The sequence below is a fragment of the Hypanus sabinus genome, chromosome 9 (assembly GCF_030144855.1).
Source record: "Hypanus sabinus isolate sHypSab1 chromosome 9, sHypSab1.hap1, whole genome shotgun sequence".
Classification (NCBI taxonomy): domain Eukaryota; kingdom Metazoa; phylum Chordata; class Chondrichthyes; order Myliobatiformes; family Dasyatidae; genus Hypanus; species Hypanus sabinus.
In genome coordinates this window covers 40,201,245-40,225,216 of record NC_082714.1, presented here as the reverse complement: position 1 = coordinate 40,225,216, position 23,972 = coordinate 40,201,245, and the positions used below count along the sequence as shown (strand labels likewise).

At 38.6% G+C, this 23,972-nt stretch overlaps 1 protein-coding gene across 1 annotated transcript in view; it reads right to left on the bottom strand.

Moving 5' to 3' along the window:
* Window positions 1–10,954: 10,954 nt before the first annotated feature.
* Window positions 10,955–23,972, bottom strand: part of fbxl18 (F-box and leucine-rich repeat protein 18) — a 61,010-nt gene continuing 47,992 nt past the window's right edge. Inside the window, exon 4 of the mRNA XM_059979522.1 lies at window positions 10,955–11,835. Within this exon, the coding sequence (XP_059835505.1) occupies window positions 11,679–11,835 (157 nt within the window). The 3' untranslated portion in view covers window positions 10,955–11,678. The remainder of the gene's footprint in view (window positions 11,836–23,972) is intronic.

Sequence of the window (23,972 nt, the reverse complement as noted above, 5' to 3'; positions counted from 1 at the left end):
TTGTCAAAAAAAAAACAAACACAATAGTTTTTAAACCTGTTAAAATAAGTCAAAAAATGCTAAGTGTAGCAAGATGTGCACTTTTAGATGTACCCATGTTGCTTTTTATTCACAAGTGATTCATCTGCTCCAAAATAAACATCCCTACAGTTTTGTGTCATATTAGGCAACAATTGGTAAACAACTAAGGTATGCCTTGTGGGTTGCAAAGGTCTTTACCTAAACAGAAACTCCCTTGAAACTTGATTTCCATTACAGTAGTCAAATTAGAAAGACAGCAGAACAATATGGCATGGCCATCAAATGAGATTTAACTGGATAACCAATCTCCATATGGGAAAATATCTTCTAGCAACAATTCATCTTTCCATTTCATTTGGATAGACATATCCTAAAATATTCCTGTGCTATTTTTCATCAGAAATAAGGAACACCAAAATGCTGCTAGTCTGAAGTATTTGCAGTAATGCAGAATATACATTTTTAAAGCAGTGAACTGTCAAGGAAAACTTGTAAATATCCGGAACTTGTGGATAAATAGCTAAGCAGGCTTTGTGGGGAAATTCAGCTAAAATATGAAAAAAATTAACTTAACACAACTGCCCAAGTTTGTATATACCAAAAAAATAAAAGCAAAAAGAATCAAAGATAACTGAAGTAAGTACTGGGAAGATTGCTTCATCCTTTGAACTTGAAGTCCAGTCCAGATGCTAATTGCTTCAATGGGAAGAATTACTGTAACTTTCTTAGGTAGAATTAAGGCAACTAAAGCTGATGGCAATTTTTCCATTTATCCAAAAGTATATACAGAAGATCATATGTGAACTATTGGCACAATCATTTGATAATCTAGACTGGTCCCAACAAATTTCCAGGAGTCATGAACGATTTCATTATTTAAGAGCAGATATCAGTGTCTCTTTGTTCTTCTTAGCATATGGCCTGGGTCAAAGAGATCCACACTATTTTAGTTGCAATCACGTTTTACTCTGAAATATGAATAGCACAGCAAACACAGGTGGGTGTAGTTTATAAAGCTCTGAAATGTGACTTCTTTATAGTATGGAACATAAATGTTGAAATATCTGGGTAACGCTTGAAGGGAACTGCAATTGTCCTGCCAAAGGGTCCTGGTCTGAAACGCTGACTGTACTTTTTTTCCCCCACAGATGCTGCCTGGCCTGTTGATTTCCTCCAGTATTTTGTGTGTGTTGTCATGTCCAGGGAGATTTTAATTTACTTATTGACTGGACAAACTCAACTAGCAAGGGTATGTAGAAGAATTCGTAGTGTATCATAGATTGATTCATAGAACAGTATTTTATACAACCAACCCAGAAATAGGCCATATTAGATTTGTTCACGAGTAATGAGAAAGGATTGAAAAGAGATCTGGTTAAAAATCCTCTCTGAGGCTATGACCACAATATGAAAGAATTCCAGATGCAGTTTGAAGGTAAACATCACAGAATCTAAACTACTGTACTGTTTTCAACTTAAATAAGAACAATTATAATGGCACAAAGGTGGAGTTATGTATGCTGAACTGGGTAAATAAGCTAACAGACATGTCAGCAAATGAACGGGGACATAAATTCAAATAGCTAACCCAAAATATTCAGCAGGGATTTATTCTAGTTAGAAAGAGAGATTCAATGACATAACTGGCATGATCTTTGGTTAACAGAGGAGGACAAGGATAATATTAATTCAAAAAGTAGGGTACACAAAGTGGCAAGGGCAGGTGTTACACCTGAGGACTGGAGGCTTTTAGGATCAAGCCCCAAAAAAAAACAAAAAAAAAGCTCAAGTGAAAACAAAAGTTGATTTTGAGAGAAAAGTTTGCAATATCAAACAGCAAGTGTTTCTATAGATATATAAATAGGGTAACTAAGGTAGATGTGGGCCCTTTAGAGAACAAGGCTGGTGAATTGATAATAGGAAACAATGAAATGACTGATATGCTAAATAAATCTTTTGCATTAATTTTTACCGTGGAGGACACTGAAGGTATTATTCAGTTAGCAGATGGACTTATTTCAAACAACAGGGAGAACTTGTAATCATCCCAACCACAAGAAACAGAAGGCTTAGAAAAACACATCGGTGTAAAGGCAGACCATCACCAGGACATGATGGACTGTACCCAGACTGCAGTTCTAGAACTCAGCAAATTTTTAAAGAAGGCTACTCCCTTGCTCAAAAAATACAAATATCAGCAAACTATAAGCCCAGCAGTTTAAGATTACTCGTTGGCAAGCTGAAGAGTCAATAATCAAAAAGGAAGTAACTAATCAGATACGAAAGCTGAATATAGTCAAAGCGAGTCAGTGCTTTTTGAAAGGTAAATCATGTTTTCGACACTTTGCTCAAATTCTTTGAGGATGTGACAGGGAGATCTGAAAGAGGTGACTATGTAGATGTAGCGTACTTAGGTATCATACAAGAGGCTGGTGCATAAATTAAGAGCCCAAGTATTGGAGGAGATGTTTTAACATATATTGAAAGCTGGCTGTCACATTAAAACATAGAATGAGGATAAAAGGGTTCTTTTTGAACTGGATGGATGCAATTAGTGGAGTACCCCAGGGACTGATTCTTGGTCTTTAATTATTTACATTAATTAACTTGGAGGAGAGAATGAAATGTAAGGCTTCCAAGTTTGCTGATAATATAAAAAAGAGGAAAGGCACATTGTGATCCCACAATAGATTCAGTGAATGTGCAAGAACCTGAAACATGAGGTTTAATGCAAGCAATGAGAGATTGCATTCTTACTGCAGTAAGAATCAAAAGGCAGATTATCTGAATGGAGAATTAAAATGACAGAATTTTAGACAGATCAAAATACTCACGTGCATGGATCGCAAAAAGTTTGCATGCAGTTCCAACACAGTTAAAAAGACAAACAGCACATAGGGCTTCATTGCAAGGGGTTGGAGTTTAAGAATATTGAGGTTTAATTGTGTTTGTGAGGCTACCCATGGAACACTGTGTAGTTTTGATCCATTTAGGTATAAATAATTCACCAGCCTAATTCCTGCAAAGAAAGGACTGTCCTGTCAAGAGAGGCTGGACACTTTGCGTCTGTATGCTTTTGAACTTAGATGAGTGAAGAGTGATCTTATTAAAACATACACAATCCTAGGAAGACCCAATAGAGTCATAGTGGGACAGAGCAGCAGAATATTGTAAGTCAGTCATTTAAAACTGAGCACATAGAAATTTCTTCTCAAGAGGGTAGTAAATCTTAGAAATCCTCTTCTCATAATGATAGTGGAGGCCAGATCGATAGAAGATGAAGATATTTAAATATTTGAACACAGAGAAATTTCTTCACTCAGTGATAGTGAATCTCTGAAATCTTTTTCCTATTATGATAGTGAAGGCCAGATCATTAGAAGCTACAGTACTTAAATATTTGAAGGATCACAGAATTGAGAGTGATGAAAAACTGGCTACTGGTACAAGTGCTGAGATCAGCATAGGTCAGTCATTTTCAGTTTGAAAGGTGGGACAGGCTTGAATGATATGGTGCTTATTCATGCTCCTATTTTCTTGCGTAATATTGGGATGTGGAGGAGCTGGAGGGTGGAAATTACAAAACAGATGAATGCTTCAAAATAATTTAGGAAAATCAGCCCCAGGTGTGACAGATAACTTTCCATAAAGAAAAATACAGCATTGACTTGGTAAGTGAAAGCTTCAGGTATGTCTACACCTTGAGGGGTACTAATTAACATGCAACAGTATGAAATACTTAGGGTTAGTTGACAGCTCCATCAAAAAGAACAGGTGCTGTAGGTTAGCTAAAGGGAGATCAAATAATTATTTGGAAAGTTTTTTTGAAAGTTACAGGCTATACAAAGACTTGTTACATGCACATTTCATCCAGTACATGTCAGTCAGTTTTGGTCTCCACGCACATAAGCCAGTATGTCAAATATTCTAAATATGATAAAAGAGCTATCACATTAACATGCAGATTTAATACAGGTGAAATTATTTGCAGTCTAACTGTATCTTAAAGAAGGAAGAGATTGGTAGGCTCTAGGTGGTTTGAGATATTGGCTGTGGATGGCATCTTTAAAAACTCAGTAAAATGTGAAGATAAATCCTAATAATACAACTTAGTTGGCACAGATTGGAACCAGAATGTATTTGGTTGATACATTCGCTATATTTCTCTAAAGTAGTGCCCTACCAGTGACACTCTGCAAGGATGTCTTGGGGCTAGAAATAACTGATACCAATTAACTGGACATGCTACATAAACTAGGACTGAAAGAAAAAAATGTTGGAAACACTCACCAAACTGGAGGTACATTTCTGGGCATTTTGATTTGTTTTAAGATTAGGATATTGAGGTGAAATAGGGGAGTTGAAGAGGAATTATTCTTGCTGCCTGAGACTACAACATAGAACAGTATAGCATATTATGCGACTTTTGGCCCAATGTTGTGCCCACATATAAAAACGTACTCCACAATCAAAATAACCCTCCCCTCCTACATAGTCCATAACCCTCCATTTTTCTTTCATCTAGGTGTACATCTATGAGCCTATTAAATGTTCTTAATGTATCAGCCTCTTACCACCACCCCCAGCTGTGCGTTTCAGTCACTAACCACTCTCTGTGTAATAAAAACCTACCTTTGATATCTCCCCTAATCTTCCCTCCACTCACCTTAAAACAGGGGTTCCCAACCTGAGGTCCACAGACCCCTCGGTTAATGGTAGAGTTGCATGGCATTAAAAAGGTTGAGAACCCCTGCCTTAAAAGGATGTCCTCTGTTATTACACATTGCCATCTGGGGAAAAGATGCTGGCTATCCAATCTAGCTCTGCCTGTTATCATCTTATATACCTCAGTCTGGTCTCCCACATCCTCCTTTGCTCCAAAGTGAAAAGCCATAGATTGTTCAATCTTTCCTCATAAGAAAATTCTCTAATCCAGGCAGCATTCTGGTAAACCTCTTCAACACCCTCTCTAAAGCTCCCATTGCCTTCCTATAGCGAGGCAACCAGAACTGAACACAATATTCCAAGTGTGGTCTAAGCAGAGATATAAAGAGCTGCAACATTACGTCATGGCTCTTCAACGCAACCCCCTGACAAACAAAGGCCAACACACCATACACCATCTTAACCACCTGAACAACTTGGCAACTTTGTGGGACTTAAGGACTTGGACCCCAAGATGCCTCTATACCTCCACATTGCTAAAAATCATACCATTAATCCTTCAAAATTCAACCTTCTAAAGTGGAACACCTCACACTTTTGCAGACTGAGTTCACCTGCGACTTCTCAGCCCAGCTCTGCATCTTGTCCATGTCCCATTGTAACCTACAATAACCTTCCATACTATGCACAACACCACAACCTTTGTGCCGTTGGCAAACTTACTAACTCACCCTTTCATTTCTTCATCAAAGTCACTTATAAATATCACAAAGACTAGGAGACTTAGAACAGATTCCGGTGGAACACGACTAGTCACTGACCTTCAGCGAGAACACACTCTATCTACTACCACCCTGAACTTTCTGTGGACCAGCCAATTCCAAATCTACATTACTAAGTTTCCATGTATCCTATGTCTCATTATTTTCTGGACGTCTCTACCATGGGAGACCTTGTCAAACACTTTAGTAAAGTCCATATACACCACATCCACCACTCATAAAAGCATAAGAAATAGGAGCAGGAGTAGGCCATCTGGCCTGTCGGCCTGCTCCGCCATTCAATAAGATCATGGTTGATCTGATCATGGACTCATCTCCACCTACCTGCTTTTTCCCCACAACCCTCAATTCCCCTGCAATGCAAAAATCTATCCAACCTTGTCTTCAATATATTTACTGAGGTAGCTTCCACTGCTTCATTGGGCAGAGAATTCCATAGATTCATCACTTTGGGACAAAAAAAGTTTTCCAGTTACTCAAGGAGAGGGGGCATTATTAGATGCTGCATTGAAATCAATCATGAATTTGAAGTTTACTCTACCATCCTTTCCCTGTCTCAAGGGGACAAACCTATCCAGAACCCCACACATGCTCCTTAAACAACCTCCTGCTGTGTCCCTGAGAACATCTGCCCCAATTTACGCACCCAAGTTCCTGCCTAATACCCTCGTAATTAGCCCTTCTTCAATTAAATACTTTCCCATACCATCTGCTCTTATCCTTGTCCATGGCTATGCTAAAGGTATTTTCTTTCTGCCCTTTTACATGGTTAAGGATTATACAGATCTATTTAGTAGTAGTTGCTCCATATCTAATACAAGATGGTAGTCAGTCCAATGTCATTTTCATACATCTACAATCACGACTGAACATTGACAGAACAGAGGCAAAAAAGGTTCACCCATTTTCAGATAATGTTTGATTGAGGATCTGCACTGAACAGCTAATTGAAGGAATTAATAAAACAATTAAGAAAGAGAATGGGCAAAATAAATCTATGAAGCTGAAATGCTAGTACTGATACATAAGCCAAATGGCTTCCTTTTATAATGTAATTAATTCTATACATCAGAAAAATAATAGGACCAATATACAGGCAGTATGTAAAATGTAAGTGGTTTTGACTGACTACAATACCATTACATTCAAGGTGATGTTGCTGTGACACCACAGATATTTAATGGCTCGGGTGCTCAACAGTCCTGCAACAGGTTGAGCTACCAATCCAAAAAAAATTTGGATTAATATTAATGTTTAGCTCACTAGTGTGGACAACCCAGGCTTACCTGGCAAGTTTAAGGCCTAGATCTACCAAAATGACATTCTCCCCCGAATCGTCTGGCCCATGATGGTATATGAGGTACCCCTGTCAACAGTTAAGACTCCTGAAAGAAAAATCCATGGTACGTTTGAAGATGGCTGGCCCTCTCACATAGTCTGAGCAGCATTGGTCTGTACAGGAAGAGAAATAAACTGAGCTTCTCTTCAGCAGTATGAACGAGGAGATCATGGTTTCACATACAAGAGAATTGCTCCTGTACAGAGATTCCAGCAACCACAAGGTCTCATCAGCAGGCATTGAGGTCTAGGCAGAAAGGAAATGGAAGGCCTAGGACACAGTGCAGATGGCTGTGTCATGTCTGATGCACAGGAATCTGGTAAGGATAGTGACATCTGGTCAGCTTTCCTTCAACCTGCTTTGACAGGGCCCAGAGTAGGGACAGACACAAACTGGTGCAGGAAGAGGCTAAAGCAGCTATTGAGGAAGTGCCTAACACCAGGATGGTAGAAATGGGGCAAGCATGGAGCTTGGACAAAGTGAGAGGGTGTGCTGAAGCAGAAGATCTCCTGGTCCTACATCAGACAAGCAGAACTCCAATGCATTAAGTTCATAATCCAGGCTGTGTACGACTTCCTGCCTAGTCCATTGAACCTTTTTGCTTGGGGCAAAAGTGAGGCACCATCATGTCCTCTCTGCTCTGACAGAAGGACCGTGAAGCACATCCTTAGCAACTACCCAAAAGCCTTGAGGGAAGGACACCACTGCTGGTGTCATGACCAGGTGCTGAAGGCAGTGGCAGAAAGTACCTCCTTGGCCATTAACAACAATAAGCACCTCCGCCAACCCAGAAAGCCCAGAGCCTTTGTCAACAGTTCAGCCCAATCACCAGCAGGCTCGCTCAGCATGGAGTCTGACTGGCAACTGGAAGTCAATATTGGCAAGCAATTCAAGTTCCCTAACTACATCACATCATCATCCCTGAAGCCTGACATGGACATCCTGTCACAAATCTCATTAACAGGTGCCCCAGTGCCTTGGGACGATAAGAATGAAGAGGTGTTTGAAAGTGATAAAGTCAAATACCCGGAGCAGGTAGAGCAGTACCACAGACAGAGGTGGTGGGCATGATGGGAGCTGACAGAGGTGGGGGGTAGAAGTTTTGTTGGTTGCTCGCTGTGCAAAATGTACTCTCTCCTTGACATTATAGGGGCTGCAAAAAAAAGAGCCATCAGGGCTGTCACAGAAGCTGCAGTGCAAGCCTCCAGGTGCCTGTGGATTAAGAGGTGGACCCATGGACTGACGTTGGTGAGACACAAGCCAGAGCCTGATCATACCTAGCTGGGTTGCCTGGGCAAGGGTGAAACATGTTGAAAGATCCAAACACCCAATAACCATGGGTTACATCACTGATGATGTGTCCCAGCACATCTTAGGATGTATCTCAGCATCCTGTGAAATTTCTTCCTACAAACATCCAAAATATACTAAATCATGTCAAGAGACAGCTCCCATCACCACAAATAATATCTACATGTTTAAATCTCAGCATTTGGGATACAAATCAGGATTTCTGTACTTCAGCATTGTGCTCCCCACCACTGATCAAGGAAGCCAGCTGTAACCATGGGTAATGGCCCCAAGACCGGCTGCCTTTGCATGACCTTGTGTGGAACCTGGAAACTGGCTGGTCCGTATGCATGGGAATTTTGTCTATCACTGGAAACCTGAAAATGGTTTTGTTATTAGTCAAGTAACTCCATTCACACACATCATATAATGGATTTCTGTTCTGAGGATCATTACCTTTTTGAGGTGGAGAGGCTTGTAAGTTCCTGAGGTCATGAAAGCGATGCCAACTGGAGCTTAGCACTTGGTTGGGTCAACCATGGTGTTAAAGTCAAGGACTTCAGACAAAGAGTGATCCAACCAAGACCTCAACAGCAGAACTGGCAGAAGATGATGATATTTCAATAGCAGTGAAGGCAGAGAAAAGCTGCGGCAATGAAGGATCGCCATTCATCTGGCATTCCATGACACTGCACCCTGACCCTGATCTGTCAAGGACAATGATGTGACTTCCCATGCATCAACCTGCACACATTTAAAAAGAAGTCCTGCACATCCTCTGGGTCGTGTTGCTGATGCCCATTGGCAGGGCCGTCTTAATACGCTCAGCAGAGGATGGTGCTCGAAGAAGCTGTGCCAGAGGGGATAGTTGTCAGCTTGGAGGCTTGACGGACTCAGGTTGCTTTCGGTGTGTGCTGTGTCGGGCGGCGCCTTGGAAGTCCATAGCGGGGGTATTCCCTTCTGCCGCCGGCGTGGGATGGCGAGTCTGTCAGGACCCTGGGGACTTGTGAAAACGGTGGTGATTTCTTTTGAACTTACAGTCCTTTAACATCTTGGATTATTTTTACTGTGCCCATAGTCTGTTTTTTTAATCAATTATGTTATTGCTTGCACTGTTGTAACTATATGTTGTAACTATGTGGTTTTGTGCAGGTCTTGTAGCTTTAGTTTTTGGTCTTGTTTTTGTCTGGTAGATTTGGAGCTCCTTTCTGGGGAACACGCTAGATGGTAGCACGATATTAATACGCAGCAGCCTCTCCGGACTCTGGATTGGGGATTGCCAAACGTTACGTGTATTTTCTAATGTAGTCTGTTTTGTCATATGCTTTTATGATATCATTCTGGGGGAACGTTGTCTCATTTTTTAAACTGCATTGCATTTGTGGTTTCTAAATGACAATAAACTGAATCTGAATCATACTTGACTTGAATGACCACACACTACCACAATGAAATGCAGTTACACCATTTCAAAGATGGTGACGAATCAGCATATACGAGGGAGATTGAAAATCTGGCTGAGTGGTGCCGCAACAACCACCTCTCACTCAGTGCCAGTAAGACCAAGGAGCTGATTATTGACTTCAGGAGTAGGAAACTGAAGGTCCATGAGTCAGTCCAGTAGGGGGAACAAAGACAGAGAGGGTCTGCACCTTTAAATTCCTCAGTGTTATCATTTCAGAAGATCTGTCCTGCGCCCAACATTCAAGTGCAAATACGAAGAAAGCACAGCAACACCTCTACTTCCTTATGAATTTGCGGAGATTTGGCATGACATCTAAAACTTTGACAAACTTCTATAGATGTGTAGTGGAGAGTGTATTGACTGGCTGCATCACATCCTGGTACGGAAGTACCAGTGCTCTTGAATGAAATATCCTACAAAATAATAGTGAATACGGCCCAGTCCATCATAAATAAAGTCCTCCCCACCACTGAACACATCTACATGGAGCACTGTTGCAGGAAAGCAGCATCCATCATCAAACACCCCCATTACACAGGTCAAGCTCTCTTCTCGCTGCTGCGTCACCACCATCAGGAAGGTGGTACAGGAGTCTCAGGACTCATACCATCAGGTTCAGAAACAGTTACTACCCCTCAATCATCAGACTCTTGAATCAGTGAGATAACATCACTCAGCTTCATCCCATCCCTAACCTAAGAACTAACTATCAAGAACTCATGTTCTCTGTATTTATTGCTTATTTATTATTCTCTTTTTGTTTGCAGAGTTTGTCATTTTTTGCACATCGATTGTTTGTCCACCTTGCTGCATGTGGTCTTGCATTGATTCTATTACGGTTCTTGGACTTACTGAGAATGCCTACAAGAAAATGAATCTCAAAAAGATTGTAAATGATGGCATGTGTGCACCTTGATAATAAGTTTACTTTGAACTTTGAGAATTTCAACTTTTATAAATCTCAGGAGCAGAAAATGCAGAATCCAATAAACAATTTGCAAACTGAGCCTCACCACACTAGAAATAATATAGTCAGTAAAACACTATTCACTAGTGCTGACTAACAGAAAAATGCTGCAATAAACTGTCTCAGTTCTGCACATACAAACAGAAAATGCATTCTGCACAACGAAGTATGAAATATAGATTAATCAGCTACGTTGAAGAATAAGCCATATAATCATTTAAGAAAAATGGAATAAAAGAAATACTCAGGTTTGATAAGAAGCAGGTGGGAAGAAGATCATGTGGATAGAATGCTGGGATGTGCTGGTTGGAAGAAATGGCTTTTGCTGTGTTCTAAACTGCCAGCAATGTGCATAACTGTGTAGCAAGTTGTACTGAGGGACCTGGAAAGAGAATTGAAGGAATCATCACTTATAACATTGACAATGAAATTAAAAGCATTTTAATTGCCAAACAAAATGATAAGATATTTAGCCAGAATAGAGAGAGACTTCAACACACTGATCAAAACACACTTGAAGTGTATTTAATTTGGTTACCAAATCACAAAGAACACACATAAATATTGAAGAGTGTGCAAAGAACTAAAATGATCCTCATATAAAGTTTCTCAGCAGAAGAATGATTGCAGTTCATGCACCGTCTAGAAAAGCACCAGTTAATGGGGACACATGCCAAATTTGGCTTCATCTAGATTTTTACAAGATCAGCCAAGAAAAGTAGAACCAGAGGATATTATCTACTGAAACATTAGTTACCCTTAAAACAGAATGGAATGCTATTCTGGGAGAGTTACAGCACAAGGGCGATGACAGCTGATGGATTATTACTTGTCCTTGGCTACGACTTCTTAATCTTAATATTGTGAAGGCTACAGCAGGCACAACAAAAAAAAAATACCTCACAAAATCCATCACTATTGGTGCTGACCCAAATTTTGTAAAGTTTTTCAGGAAAATGTGGCAATGGAAAAAAAACACAAAACACTTATGCAGGTTTCCAAACTTTTGACACTTTTACAGTTTTCACAAGACAGAAAACATTGTGCGTTTTTATTTTAAAATGACAGCGTCATCAACAGGCAGGGGAGATTCATGAAGATAATCACACACAGGATTACACAACACCAATAGATACAATTCCTCTTCCTTCACCACCAGAGATGCTGAGGATCTTCTGCAACACGACTTTTAAACAAAGTTATTTCATCCAAATGCATCATTGGAACATCCCGGATGACATCAGCAAGTCCTTCATGTAGTAGTGGGAATATGGCCACATTCAATGCTGGCCTCTCAGACTGAAATCTGGAGGGAAACACAAGGCAACATGTTAGCAGCGGCAAAGTGATATTTATCTCCTTTAAATATTTAATGGCATTGCTGATGGTGGAGGTGAATCTTTAACAGGCCAGAGTACAAGGAAATGGGATCGTCTTTTACATTCTGTGGGATAATGGCCTCCCAAGACGTCTAGAGGGGACATTACTAGCTTCAATTTGCTACTGATCAATATAATTTTGTAGTCTATGACTTCCTTCGCTATCAGAAATTTTCATGTCATTTACACACTTACTAATTGTACCTTCAAATCTCAGTTGTTAAATATACACCATGACCGGCAAAGGTCCCAGCATTGATCCAATGGTTAAATACTGATCATTAACACATTCATCAACATCAGAAAGTTCAGGTTAAAAAAATGGTCTTTCACAAATGTAAAGAACAGGACAAAGTCAACTAGTTTATTGTACTACACATACAGATGCAAGAAAAAGTTGTGAGCCCTTCGCAATTACCTGGTTTTCAGAATTACTCATAACATGTGGTCTGATCTTTATCTAAGTCACAATAATAGACAAACACAATCTGCTCAAACTAGTAACACACAAACAATTGTAACTATCAATACTGAGCACACCATTTAAACAATCACGGTCTAGGTTCAAAAAAAGATGTGAACCTCTGAGGTAATGCCTTCCACAAAAGCTATTTGGAGGGGCACATGTTCAAATCAATGAGGTGAGACTGGAAGTGTAGACTGTAGAGGTTAAGTCAGGTTAGCCTGCTCTTCTCAAGAAAGATCTGTTTATGTGCACTATGCTCAATCAAAATAACTTTCAGAGGACCTTAGAAGAATTGCAGAGATGCACAAAGCTGGAAAAGGTTACAAAAGCACTTCTAAAGACCTGAGTGTTCATCAGTGCACAGTATGAGAAACTGTCTACAAATGGAGGAAATTCAGTACTGTTGCTACTCTCTCTAGGAGTGGGCATCCTGCAAAGATCACACTAAGAGCACAACATGCAATGCTGAAGGAGGTGAGAAATAACCCAAGGGTAATGGCAAAAGACCTGAAGAAATCTCTGGAACTCACTAAAGTCTCTGTTCACGTGTCCACTATAAGAAAAACACTGAATTGGTGTTTGTGGAAGGACACCACTGAGGAAACCACTGCTCTCCAAAACAAAACATTACTGCATGTCTCAAGTTTGCAAAAGATAACCTTGATGTTCCACGATGCTTCTGGGAAAAAAATTAAACTTTTTGGCAGAAATGCAAACCGCAATGTTTGGAGGAAAAAGAGCACTGCACACCAAAACCAAAACCTCATTCCAAATGTGAAGCATAATGGAAGGAGCATCATGGTTTGGGGCGGCACTGCTGTCTCAGGGCCTGGACAGCTTGTAATCTTTGAGGGAACAATGAGTTCAAAATTGTATCATTTTACAGGAGAATATCAGGGTAGCAGTCCATCACCTGAAGCTTAGTTGTGGCTCGATGATGCAACAAGACAATGATCTGAAACACAAGAGTAAATCAACAGAATGGTTTAAAAAGAATATTCATGTTTTGGAATGGCCAATTCAGAGTCCAGAACTTAACATAATTGAGATGCTGAGGCATGACCTTTAGAGGACTGTTCATGCTACGTATTCCAGAAATATTGATGAACCAAAGCTGAAGGAATGGTCAAATTCTTCCTTGCCATTGTGCAAGTCTGATCAGCAGCTACAGAAAATATTTGGTGGCGATTATTGATGCTAAAGGAGGTTCTACCAAATATTAAATACAAAGGTTCACACACTTTTCTTGCCTAGACTGTGAGTGATTAAATAATGTGTTCAACAAAGGAATGAAAAGTGCAATTTTTGTGTTATTAGTTTAGACAGATTGTGTTTGTCTATTATTGTGACTTAGATGAAGATCAAACAACATTTTATAAGTAATTAATGCAGAAAACCAGGTAACTGCAAAGGATTCACAAACTTCTTGCAACAGTAGATGTGATGTGTATTACTGCTTGTTTTTAATTTCTTCTGATATGCAGTTCAGCAGGCTTGTTGATTGACCATTTTATTGGGCAGTTTAGAGTCAACCACATTGCAGTGAATGTTACAGGCAAGGACAGCACATTCTCTTTCACAGAAATTAATTTGATGATGTAAATAGATTTTTTACGATGCCTATGAAAAGCAAGCACTCCAATCTTAAACTTAGATTTGGATTTGGATCCAGAAGAACAATGTGTTAGGTACACCTTCTGGATAAGAGTTATAGTTTAAAATAAAGGTTCCTTCAAGGAAAATGCAAAATTTAACCAGAAACATTAAGGAATTGTGAAAGTTTACAAACTTGAGTGGAGGAACAGAAATTGAAAGCAGTCTTTCAATGGAAAGGGAAAAAAAAATCTGGAGAATTTGGAACCAACCAGGTCGCAAGACCCTGCAGCGGATAGTGAGGTCAGCCGAGGAGATCATCAGGGTCTCTCGTCCCGCCATCACGGACATTTACACTACACGCTGCGTCCGCAAAGCAAACAGCATTATTAAGGACCCCGCACACCCCTCATACAATCTCTTCTCCCTCCAGCCGTCTGGGAAAAGGCTCCAAAGCATTCAGGCTCTCACGACCAGAATATGTAGCAGTTTCTTCCCCCAAGCTAACAGACTCCTCGTACCCGAAGCCTGGACTGACACCTTGCCCTATTGTCCTGTTTATTATTTATTGTAATGCCTGCACTGTTTTATGCACTTTATGCAGTCCTGGGTAGGTCTGTATTCTAGTGTAGTTTTTTTTTTCTGTGTTGTTTTTACGTAGTTCAGTGCAGATTTTGTACTGTTTCATGTAACACCATGGTCCTGAAAAATGTTGTCTCGTCTTTACTGTGTACTGTACCAGCAGTTATGGTCGTAATGCAAATAAAAAGTGACTTGACTTGACTAGATTCTAACTACAGGAGTTATTTACAGGAACTAGATAAACTATGTGCCTTTGCTGGCCAAAGTACTGCTGCTTTTCTTTGTAGATTACATTTGAGAAAGCTTTTCAATCAAGATAAGGGCCTATTTCATGAAAAGCAGGACTTTTTTTAAGAATCTGGATCAGTTACATGTGGGGTTTGTTTTTACGCCAGGCCAGCAGAGTTCCAAATTTTGTGCAGAGTTATATATTTTGTTTGGCAAAGATTCTGTATTTTTCCTTCATAAAAAGTATGAGAGATAGAGACAGTATTAACCAAAGAACATCAAACTGCTAGAGATGGAAGAAGCCATAAAGCATCAAATAATTATAGAACCCAATCACATGAAATATCAAAATTATAGTGCACCTGTGGAGATACTGCATTAAAAAAATACCTGCAGATGTACAAAGTATGCCCAATTTATCATAAGCGAGGCAGAGTATTAATTATTTCCAAGCTATTTTGGAATAGAAATTCACATTTAAGACCAATTAAGACAATTTTTCTGCTATATATTAAGGCTAGTATTTCATTCAATACTGTATAGCAAAACTGCTTAATGGTTTTGGCATTTACTTGCAACACTGAAATTATCCATTGTTCCCATTTTAAGATCTAGGACAACATGATGATATTCTTTTTTTGCTTCAACCAAAGGCCTGGAATCAATCAAGTATTGTTCAGCTTACAGCCCAAAGCACCTCCAACATTCTACAAGTAGGACCACTTTGGTTTTTCATTTGACATTTAAAGATGAAAAAAACCCAGAAATACTGACAGTACGTGTTGAAGCAGTATGCAAGTACTTCATAGTATATCATGCACAGCGCATCTTCTTCAATACATCCTGACTGCATGACACGACAAGCCAACTATATTCATGCGAACTTTATATTTGGCAGTGGAGGGGCATGTGACAGGAAGCATAAACTGCAAACTCAAAGAAGCTGGAGACTAAATGGAGAATCATTTTACTAACTCAAATAAACAAACTAGATGGTGAGTATGTCAACTAATAACATAATTACTTAAAGTATGAAATAGCGCAAACATGTTAGTCAGGCAGCATCTGTGGGGAGAGAAAAAGAATGAACATTTCATCGTAACATGAGTAAGCTAGAAAATTGACAAGCTTTCAGCAAAGGAGTCCTGGAAAGGTGGGATGACAAATGGAAACACAGCAAAATCCTATCAGAAATAACAGCAGAACTTCTTGAAGGGGAAGTGGCAGTGAACCAAACAAATCCAAGAATCAACATAAATCTTAGAATGACCAGATCAAGTATAATCTGTGGAAGGCAGAAAGAAAAAAACTTAATGATACAGGTCCACAATCTACCCGAGTAGTTGAATAATTTTGACTTGATTTCAGATTTGTAACATCTTTAGTGCCATACTTTTTAAAAATCCTTAATGCGATTAGTGTAAACAGACATTTGAAGTTTTTAGTTTACTCTCTTTAAAGGTTAACTAATTCATGAGCCAACTTTGTAGAGACACGCAAAATCCTGGCTACCTACTCAAGGGCACACATGCATTTCCAGCAAGCAGGTTAGAGATGAACAAACTGTCTTTACCGTACTATTTTTTTTAAACTGAAAGTGCTGGAAATCTGAAATAAAATAGTAAATGCCATAAACAGAGCAGATTAGGTAGCACCAATAGAAAGAGAAACACCTAATGGTTCAAGTTGAAGACCCATCATTAGAAATGTACCATATGTTTCAGTGCAAGTTCATAAAGTTTAGTAATTTATTTTTACCTACTGAGGTCACAGGATTCAGACTTGATAACAAGTTTGGGTGATTTACTTTGCAGAGATCAGAATAAGACAATATCCATTAGGCAAGTATCTCACATTTACCAGACCTGCCAGGACCATCAATGAAAAAAAATGTCAACCAAGATATTCCATATTACCAGTTTTTTTTTGAAGCTCCCTTACACATCATGAATTTTTTTCAACATTAACATAACTTGCACTTGCATAATGCATTATCAGACAGCAAGCAGTTACTACAAGAACAACAATTAAAAATTCTCTGGTCAGTAACATTCTCCAGCCACCACTCGATGATTTGTTTAACAATTTTCTGGCTGTTATCTTGACTCTGAGTAAACCAAGTCTTAAGGATATTGTATTTAAGATCAGAGTTACTGTGCAATTTTGGGACTCTAACCTCTACCACCAGAAAGTAAAAAGAAATTCTGATTAACTGTGAAACATCAAAGTGTTAAGGAGGACAAAAACCAACATGAAGGACATCAATCTGAAGGAAATGATCGATAAAAATTTGAGTATTTATATAATAGGGTTAGACGAAAGTGTTTCATGCTTTAAAGCTTTTGTGAGAAATAGCTTTGATGTTCAAAGTTTCACTGAAAGCAGTACTCTCCATGAAAATGCCAAGCTCCACCAATCCCCAAGTTTGACCTTTCTCCGCCACTTCGAGAAGTGTGGAATGCATAGTTCCCACCTGTGCAAATTGTGGAATTTATTATAACCGAGGGGAATTACATTTTTATTAACTTAAAATGAGTTATTAAGGCAATTGTAATTAAGTTGTTTTTTTTATTATTCCATATGTGAATCTTAAAGTCTTTGATAGCAACTGCATGTTGCTGATCAAAAGCTTTTAAAATTTGTTCAAAAGCCTCAAGGTTTTCTCAGAACCTTAGCAACTGAAGTTTTTATACAGATATCACCTGCATAAAGGAGAAAAGAACAGCTCGGCCACCTCGTTTATTCCTCAGAAACTTGCAATGTTTTATCAGATTGTTGTCTGTATGTAGAGAAGTTAGAAGTTTGAAGACTGCTAAGAGCAGGGATGTAATCTTGAACAATCTTTTTGACACCAACCAATAGGCAGGAGGTACTTTAACATCAGGAAAGAACTGTTAGGATGGGAAACAGCTTCTTCCTCAAAGGCTGTAAGACTATTGAACTCTCTGCTACCACACAGACCTCATCAAATATGAAGTGCCAGGAGTGTTATACTGTTTACTTTTTAAACTAGTATTGTACATGCATGTTATATTTTGTTAATTTATTTGTGGTATTCATTTATTTATTTTGTGTTATGTGTGTGAGGTACATGTACTGTGTTGTACATCTTGGTCCAGTGAAGTTGTTTTGCTTGGTGGTCCCTAGCCTGCTGTGGCAATATTCCTTACGGCACAGTGCTAATTCAACTCAGAATGAGTTCAAATAGTATAAATGGCCCATTTCATTATTTAGCAACCTTTGACTAAAAGAGGTTAAGAATAGGAAATAGGAGGAGGCTATTCAGTCCTTCATTCATGTTCTGCTATTCAAGATCATGATTAACCTTTTACCTCAACTCCAATTTCTGCACCATTTCTTTCAACTCTTTTGGTAAACACCAGCTGCCATTCTGAGACCATACCCCAGTCAGAGAAATATCAACTCCACATCTAACCCATCAAATTCCAGAAGAATTTTGTTTGTTTCAGTAAGATCACCACATTTCTTCTAACTTCAAGTATATGACTAGTTGGTTAAATTTCTCCTGCGTGATAATCCTGCCGTCTCTGGGATCTATCTGGGGAAAATTCATTGCATTCCTTCTTTTGCAAAATATAACTTTGCTTGGGTAGGGATACCAGACTTGTACATAATATTCCAGATGCTGCTTCACTGGGGTTTCTATATAACTGCAGACATCCTTCCTCTTGTACTCAAATCCTGCTGCAATGAAGACCAATATATCAGTTGGCTTCTAAAGTGCTTGCTGTACATTTTTGTTTATATTCAGTTGTTTACATTACAAGATAACCCAGGAAACTACAGGCCAGTGAGCCTCACATCTGCAATAGGAAATCTGTTGGACAAGATTTACGTTCACTGATTAGAAGTCAGCAGAGTTTTGGACAGGAGAGATCATATCTCTCAAATTTGATTGAGATTTTACTTGAAGTAACCAATAAGACTGATGAAGGCAGGGCAGCACATGTTGTCTACATGGACCTGAGTAAAGATTTCAACAAAGTCTGAAAGGGACAAGAGATCTGATGCATATTGGTGTACTGGATCCAAAACTGGCTAGGTGATAGAAGGCAGAGAGAGGTAGTGAATGGATGGTTTTTTTGACTAGAAACCTAATATATCGTGTACCATAGGGAATGATGCTGAGGCCTTTGTATATATAAATGATTGGATGAGAATATCATGGGTATGATTCGTAAGTTTATAGGCAACACAAGAATTGGTGGAATTGAAAATAATGAAGGCTGTTTAAAAATACAATGGAATATCATTCAGCTGGAAAGTAGGTCAATAAGTTGAGAGTTAAGTGGCAAAAGTTTAGGGGTAACACGAGGGGGAACTTCTTTACTTAGGGAGGTAGCTGTGTGGAACGAGCTTCCAGTAGAAGCAGTAGAGGTAGGTTCGATTTTATTTAAAAAAAAAAATTGGATAGGTATATGGACAGGAAAGAAATGAACGGTCACAGGCTAAGTGCAGGTCAGTGGGACTAGGTGAGAGTAAGCGTTCGGCACGGACTAGTAGGGCCGAGGGGGCATGTTACCGTGCTGTAATTGTTATATGGTTATAATGCAGTGACAGATCAAATTTAATCTAGACAAGTGTGACAAGATGAACTTCGGGGGTTAAATTCTGTTAAACATATAGCGAATAAATGGCAGGGACCTTCAGAGCATTTATGTACAGTACTTGGGGTGTATTTCATAGCTCTCTGAAGATGATGACACAGGCGGACAGGGTAGCAAAAAGGGCATTTGGTACACTTGGTTTCATAGTGACGCCATGTTGCAAATGTATCATTGGTTAACCTGCACCTAGAGTACTGTGTTCAGTTCTAGTCACTACGCTACAGGAAAGATGAGGTAACAATAGAGAATGGGCTGTACTTATAGAGAATGAATAGGCTAGGTGTATTCCTACGAGGGGCGCAGATAGAATCTTTTTCTCAGAGCAGGAGAGTCTACAACCAAAGAGTACAGACTGATGTGGGGTTAAGTTTTTCCATACAGGGAGTGGTGAATATCTGGATCGAACAGCTAGAGGAAGAGGTAGGGGAAGATGTTATTACAATATTTAAAAGATACTTGGACCGGCACTTAGATAGAAAATAAGTAGAGGGTTATATGCCTAATGCTAGCAAACGGGATTAGTATATCTAAACATCAGTTGTTACGGACAAGATGAAGTGTAAAGGCCTGTTTCTGTGCTATGCATTTCTATGATTCTATGTATGTAACTCCAACACTTACAAAAAATTTTCTGCTTTTTTTAAACAAAGTGGATGACCTCATATTTTTCAACATTGTATTTCATCTGCCATGTCCTTCTTCTTACTTCTGTACATCTCCAAAAAAACATCACTGCATCCTCTCCATAGTCCACAGTGCCATCTAGCTTTGTATCATCAGCAAACCTTATACCTTTCTCCAAGTCATTAATATAGATGGTGAGCATACAGGCTCCCAGCATCAATCCCTCCCGCACCTGATAGTCACAGAAACCCTTCTCTGATGTCTGTCCATTTATCAATCTTCAGTTTGTGAGGATTCAGTGCAGTCCAATTTTGTTCAACGCAAGCTGTGTTCTTTCACTCTGTGAGGGAACCATTTTAACTTCAGCTAATCTTTTTTGTTTTTATTGATCCTTAAATGTTCTAGTTTGTTTTATTTTGTCCCACTATCCTACCCTTCTATTCTACTTCTTTCTTCTTTGTCACTGTCTTGATGATGCATTGTTGGATTCTGAGCTTTTCCCAATCCAGAGATTTATTGCTGTTTCTGGCAAAATCATACATTTTTTCCTTTCATCATTAACTATTTTTAACTTTTCTTGATAACCACAGCTGGATCACGTCCCCCAATGATTTTTTTGTCTAATATATTTTACTGCTAAGCTATATTTATTAAAATGAACTTTGTTTTGTTACTGCTATACCTCTTAACCTACCATATAGCCAGCTCATGCTTTTGTAGTTTGTTTTAATTATATTTAAGATTGATTTCAGAATGAACTAGAATCACTTTTAATCTTTAAATAGAATTTGTAATGGTTTGCTGAAGGCCCTTTAACTGTAGTCAATTAACCCTTCCTTATTACATAACACTAGAACCAAAGTAGCCTATCCTTCATTGCCTTAATATACTAATATAGAGAATCATATCTTATACTACCAATGAACTTGTGCTCCTCATATTACTGATTATTTAGATTGGCTTGTCTATATGTAGGCATTTATTGTATTGCCTTTGTTAGAGGAAATTTTAATTTCCTGAATTATATTTATGGCATGCATGATTGCTTGGGAGCCTATTTATATACAACTACCAATGTCTCCTTTCTCGCTGTTTCTGACTTCCACCCAAAGTTATGCCATCATTTGATTTTTTGAGCTCATTTGCGCTCTCTCTCTCTATACTATCTTTAGCTCATTTTTTAAATTTAGAAAAGAATCAGGCAAAAGAATGCAGGACTCAAGAACTATGCCCCACCCATGGGTGTGCATCATTTAGAAGTACAAAAACCATCTCTCTTTTAATCTGTGTTCAAAGAGACCAGCATTCTTTTTCTCACTTCTTCACTGCACTGACAGAAGAAGAAAGGATGACATTTCAGGTTGGAATTTTTCCACTGGTATTCACTAGCAAAGCTAAAAAATCAATGAAACTAACTAAAGCAGGGTCACAGGAAGCAACTTTTGGACACCACCTTTTTCTTGTTCTCTCCTCCTCCAAAAAGCTTACCTCATGAAACATAAAGTGGAGAGAAAGCCTTGTAGAAAGGTGATGATTCCTACAATTGAGAGTGCACAAATGCCTGCAGGATACATGGTCCAACCTATGATTGAAAAGAAATGCAAACCCCCACAGAAGGAATTCAAACATAGCAAAAAGGCTGAAAGATGCTTATTCAAAATAGGCTTTAATTACACTGACATTGTGAAATGAAAAAGCTGCCTACCGTTCCTCACTTCTGTTTACAGAGTGTACCTGTGCTCCAACAGGTTAAATTATTGCTCCAATTCTTTCATAATTGCTCAGTGACCAGTATCTAGACCTGCTTTGTCCAGCTGAAAGGACTCTGCCAAGTCACTTCAAAATGAACCTCTTGTGCAATAAAACAATTTGGAAGCTGCTCAAACAACCAACCGACACTCAATAGTCTGACTCACACTCACAACAAATGGTCACAAGGGGAGGGTTCCAGAGTGCCAAAAATGTGAGCGGACAATGTCATCCAATCAAATTATGTCCACCTCAGAACCAAAGGGAAAAAAAAAACAATAGACAGAAGATTGTCAGAGGAGAGATGGGTGGAACAAAAGACAAAGGGTAATGAAATATTAAAATATAATTCAAACTGTACACACCATTACACTGCTTAGGTAAGTCTTCCTGTAAATTAGCCTCAAACTGGTTGTTGTAAAATTACTTACTAGTTAAGGAGCAAATACAAAAGGGATTGGTCTTTTTTTGAGGTAAGTATGAAACACAGCACATAATTTAATTCAATATATTGCTAACGATGGCCAGAATACTGTTAATGGTGCATCCCATAGGAAGCAATGGAAAGTCTTCCTGGCTCATCTCACCAACCTCCTAGTGAGTAATTACAGACTGCCACTGGCAGTGTTCTGGCAGCAAGCCATCTGGCCACTCGTTTGGATGAAGACTTGATAAGATGCAAGATCTGAATTGAACATAAAATTCCATACAAGATTTAAATTGTTATTCAAACTTTTCTTGGGTTTGACCAGAATTTCCCTTCTAATATTACATTTTCCACTATTGCTTGAAAACAGAAAATTCTTATTTTCTCTACTGTTAAAGTCTGTACATGAACATCCATTTTATACTAGCTGTCAAGCTTTTAAATAAATCCATGTAAAACCAGGGGTAAAGAGAATTGCTGAAATATCATTTCATTCAACTATGTTAAGTATACAATACATACTACACTACTGGAGTACAAAGTATCAAATTCTACATATTAAACCATGCCACTCACTGGTATTTAAAAGGGATACTTACTGTTACAAATTGCTGGGACTAAACTGGCTTCTGCGACAGACACCTTACATGCCCAATTACTAAGGTAAAGGTGTTGGCATAACAACCAACGTTAGACTAGAACTACTGAAATATTGAGTCTTAGCATTTTTCACCTTTAAAATAGACATGAAACATCCTTGTAATTTATGCAGTTACACACTACTGGGTTTGATTACAGTTTTCCCAGTTCCCTCACTTGCTGCAAGCTCCTTAGACCTTCTACCTAAACATTAAATAGTATATGTCAGGATAACCCGGAAGAATTTATTGTTAAGTTAATGTTCAATGCAGATCAAACAAAGCACATACATTTAGTATTTTTAGGTGATTATTTTAATTGAGCACCAACAGTACACAATGCAAAGAAGTTTAACTTTTTAAAATTTTTGAATTAGCAGATTTATCACACATCCTATTGGCTCACAAACAAAAACAATTAAAAATTCACCAGTGAGCAATAAAGAAAACTTGCATTTAATTTTCCCCTGCCTTTGGTCTTTACAATTAATTTAAGCACTTCAGAAGTGCTTCACTGCTATAATGTAGAATTTCAGCAGTTGAATTGTCTATAGTGTGGTTACATAAACTTCAATGTTATGATGACCTGATAAACCTTATGATATTGGTTTGAATATTGAGCTTGCTAAGCCTTTGTTTTATACAGTTGATCATAACTTTGACTTGCCCTGAACTACAAGATTTGACTAATGGAATGATGCACAGATGGAATTTCCTAATTTTAAGATTGGGCAATGTATCTTTAGTTTCCAATAATATTATCAGTAACAACCATCATTGGTAGTTTATTCATCATCAGGACTGACATGTCTTGATTTGAAATTTTGTCCAAACCAGGACCATTGACAACAGTCAAGATGTCTAGACCAGACCATGCAACTAGACATCATTAAAGTATTAGCATTGAAACATCAAAATACTTCAAGCCAAAATTCATATTCAACATTGTACTCTCTCACCATGAGCATAGCAATCCAGCCAAGCTACTTCAACAAAGGAATCATTGTTTAAATAAATGGAAATCTTACTGAGCTTCAGTCTGTGGTATTTGTACCTTGATACTAAATTGATCAAGCAAGCTCAAGTTGCTTAAGCAGCTGCTTTTGCCAGTATTCAAATAATAATTATA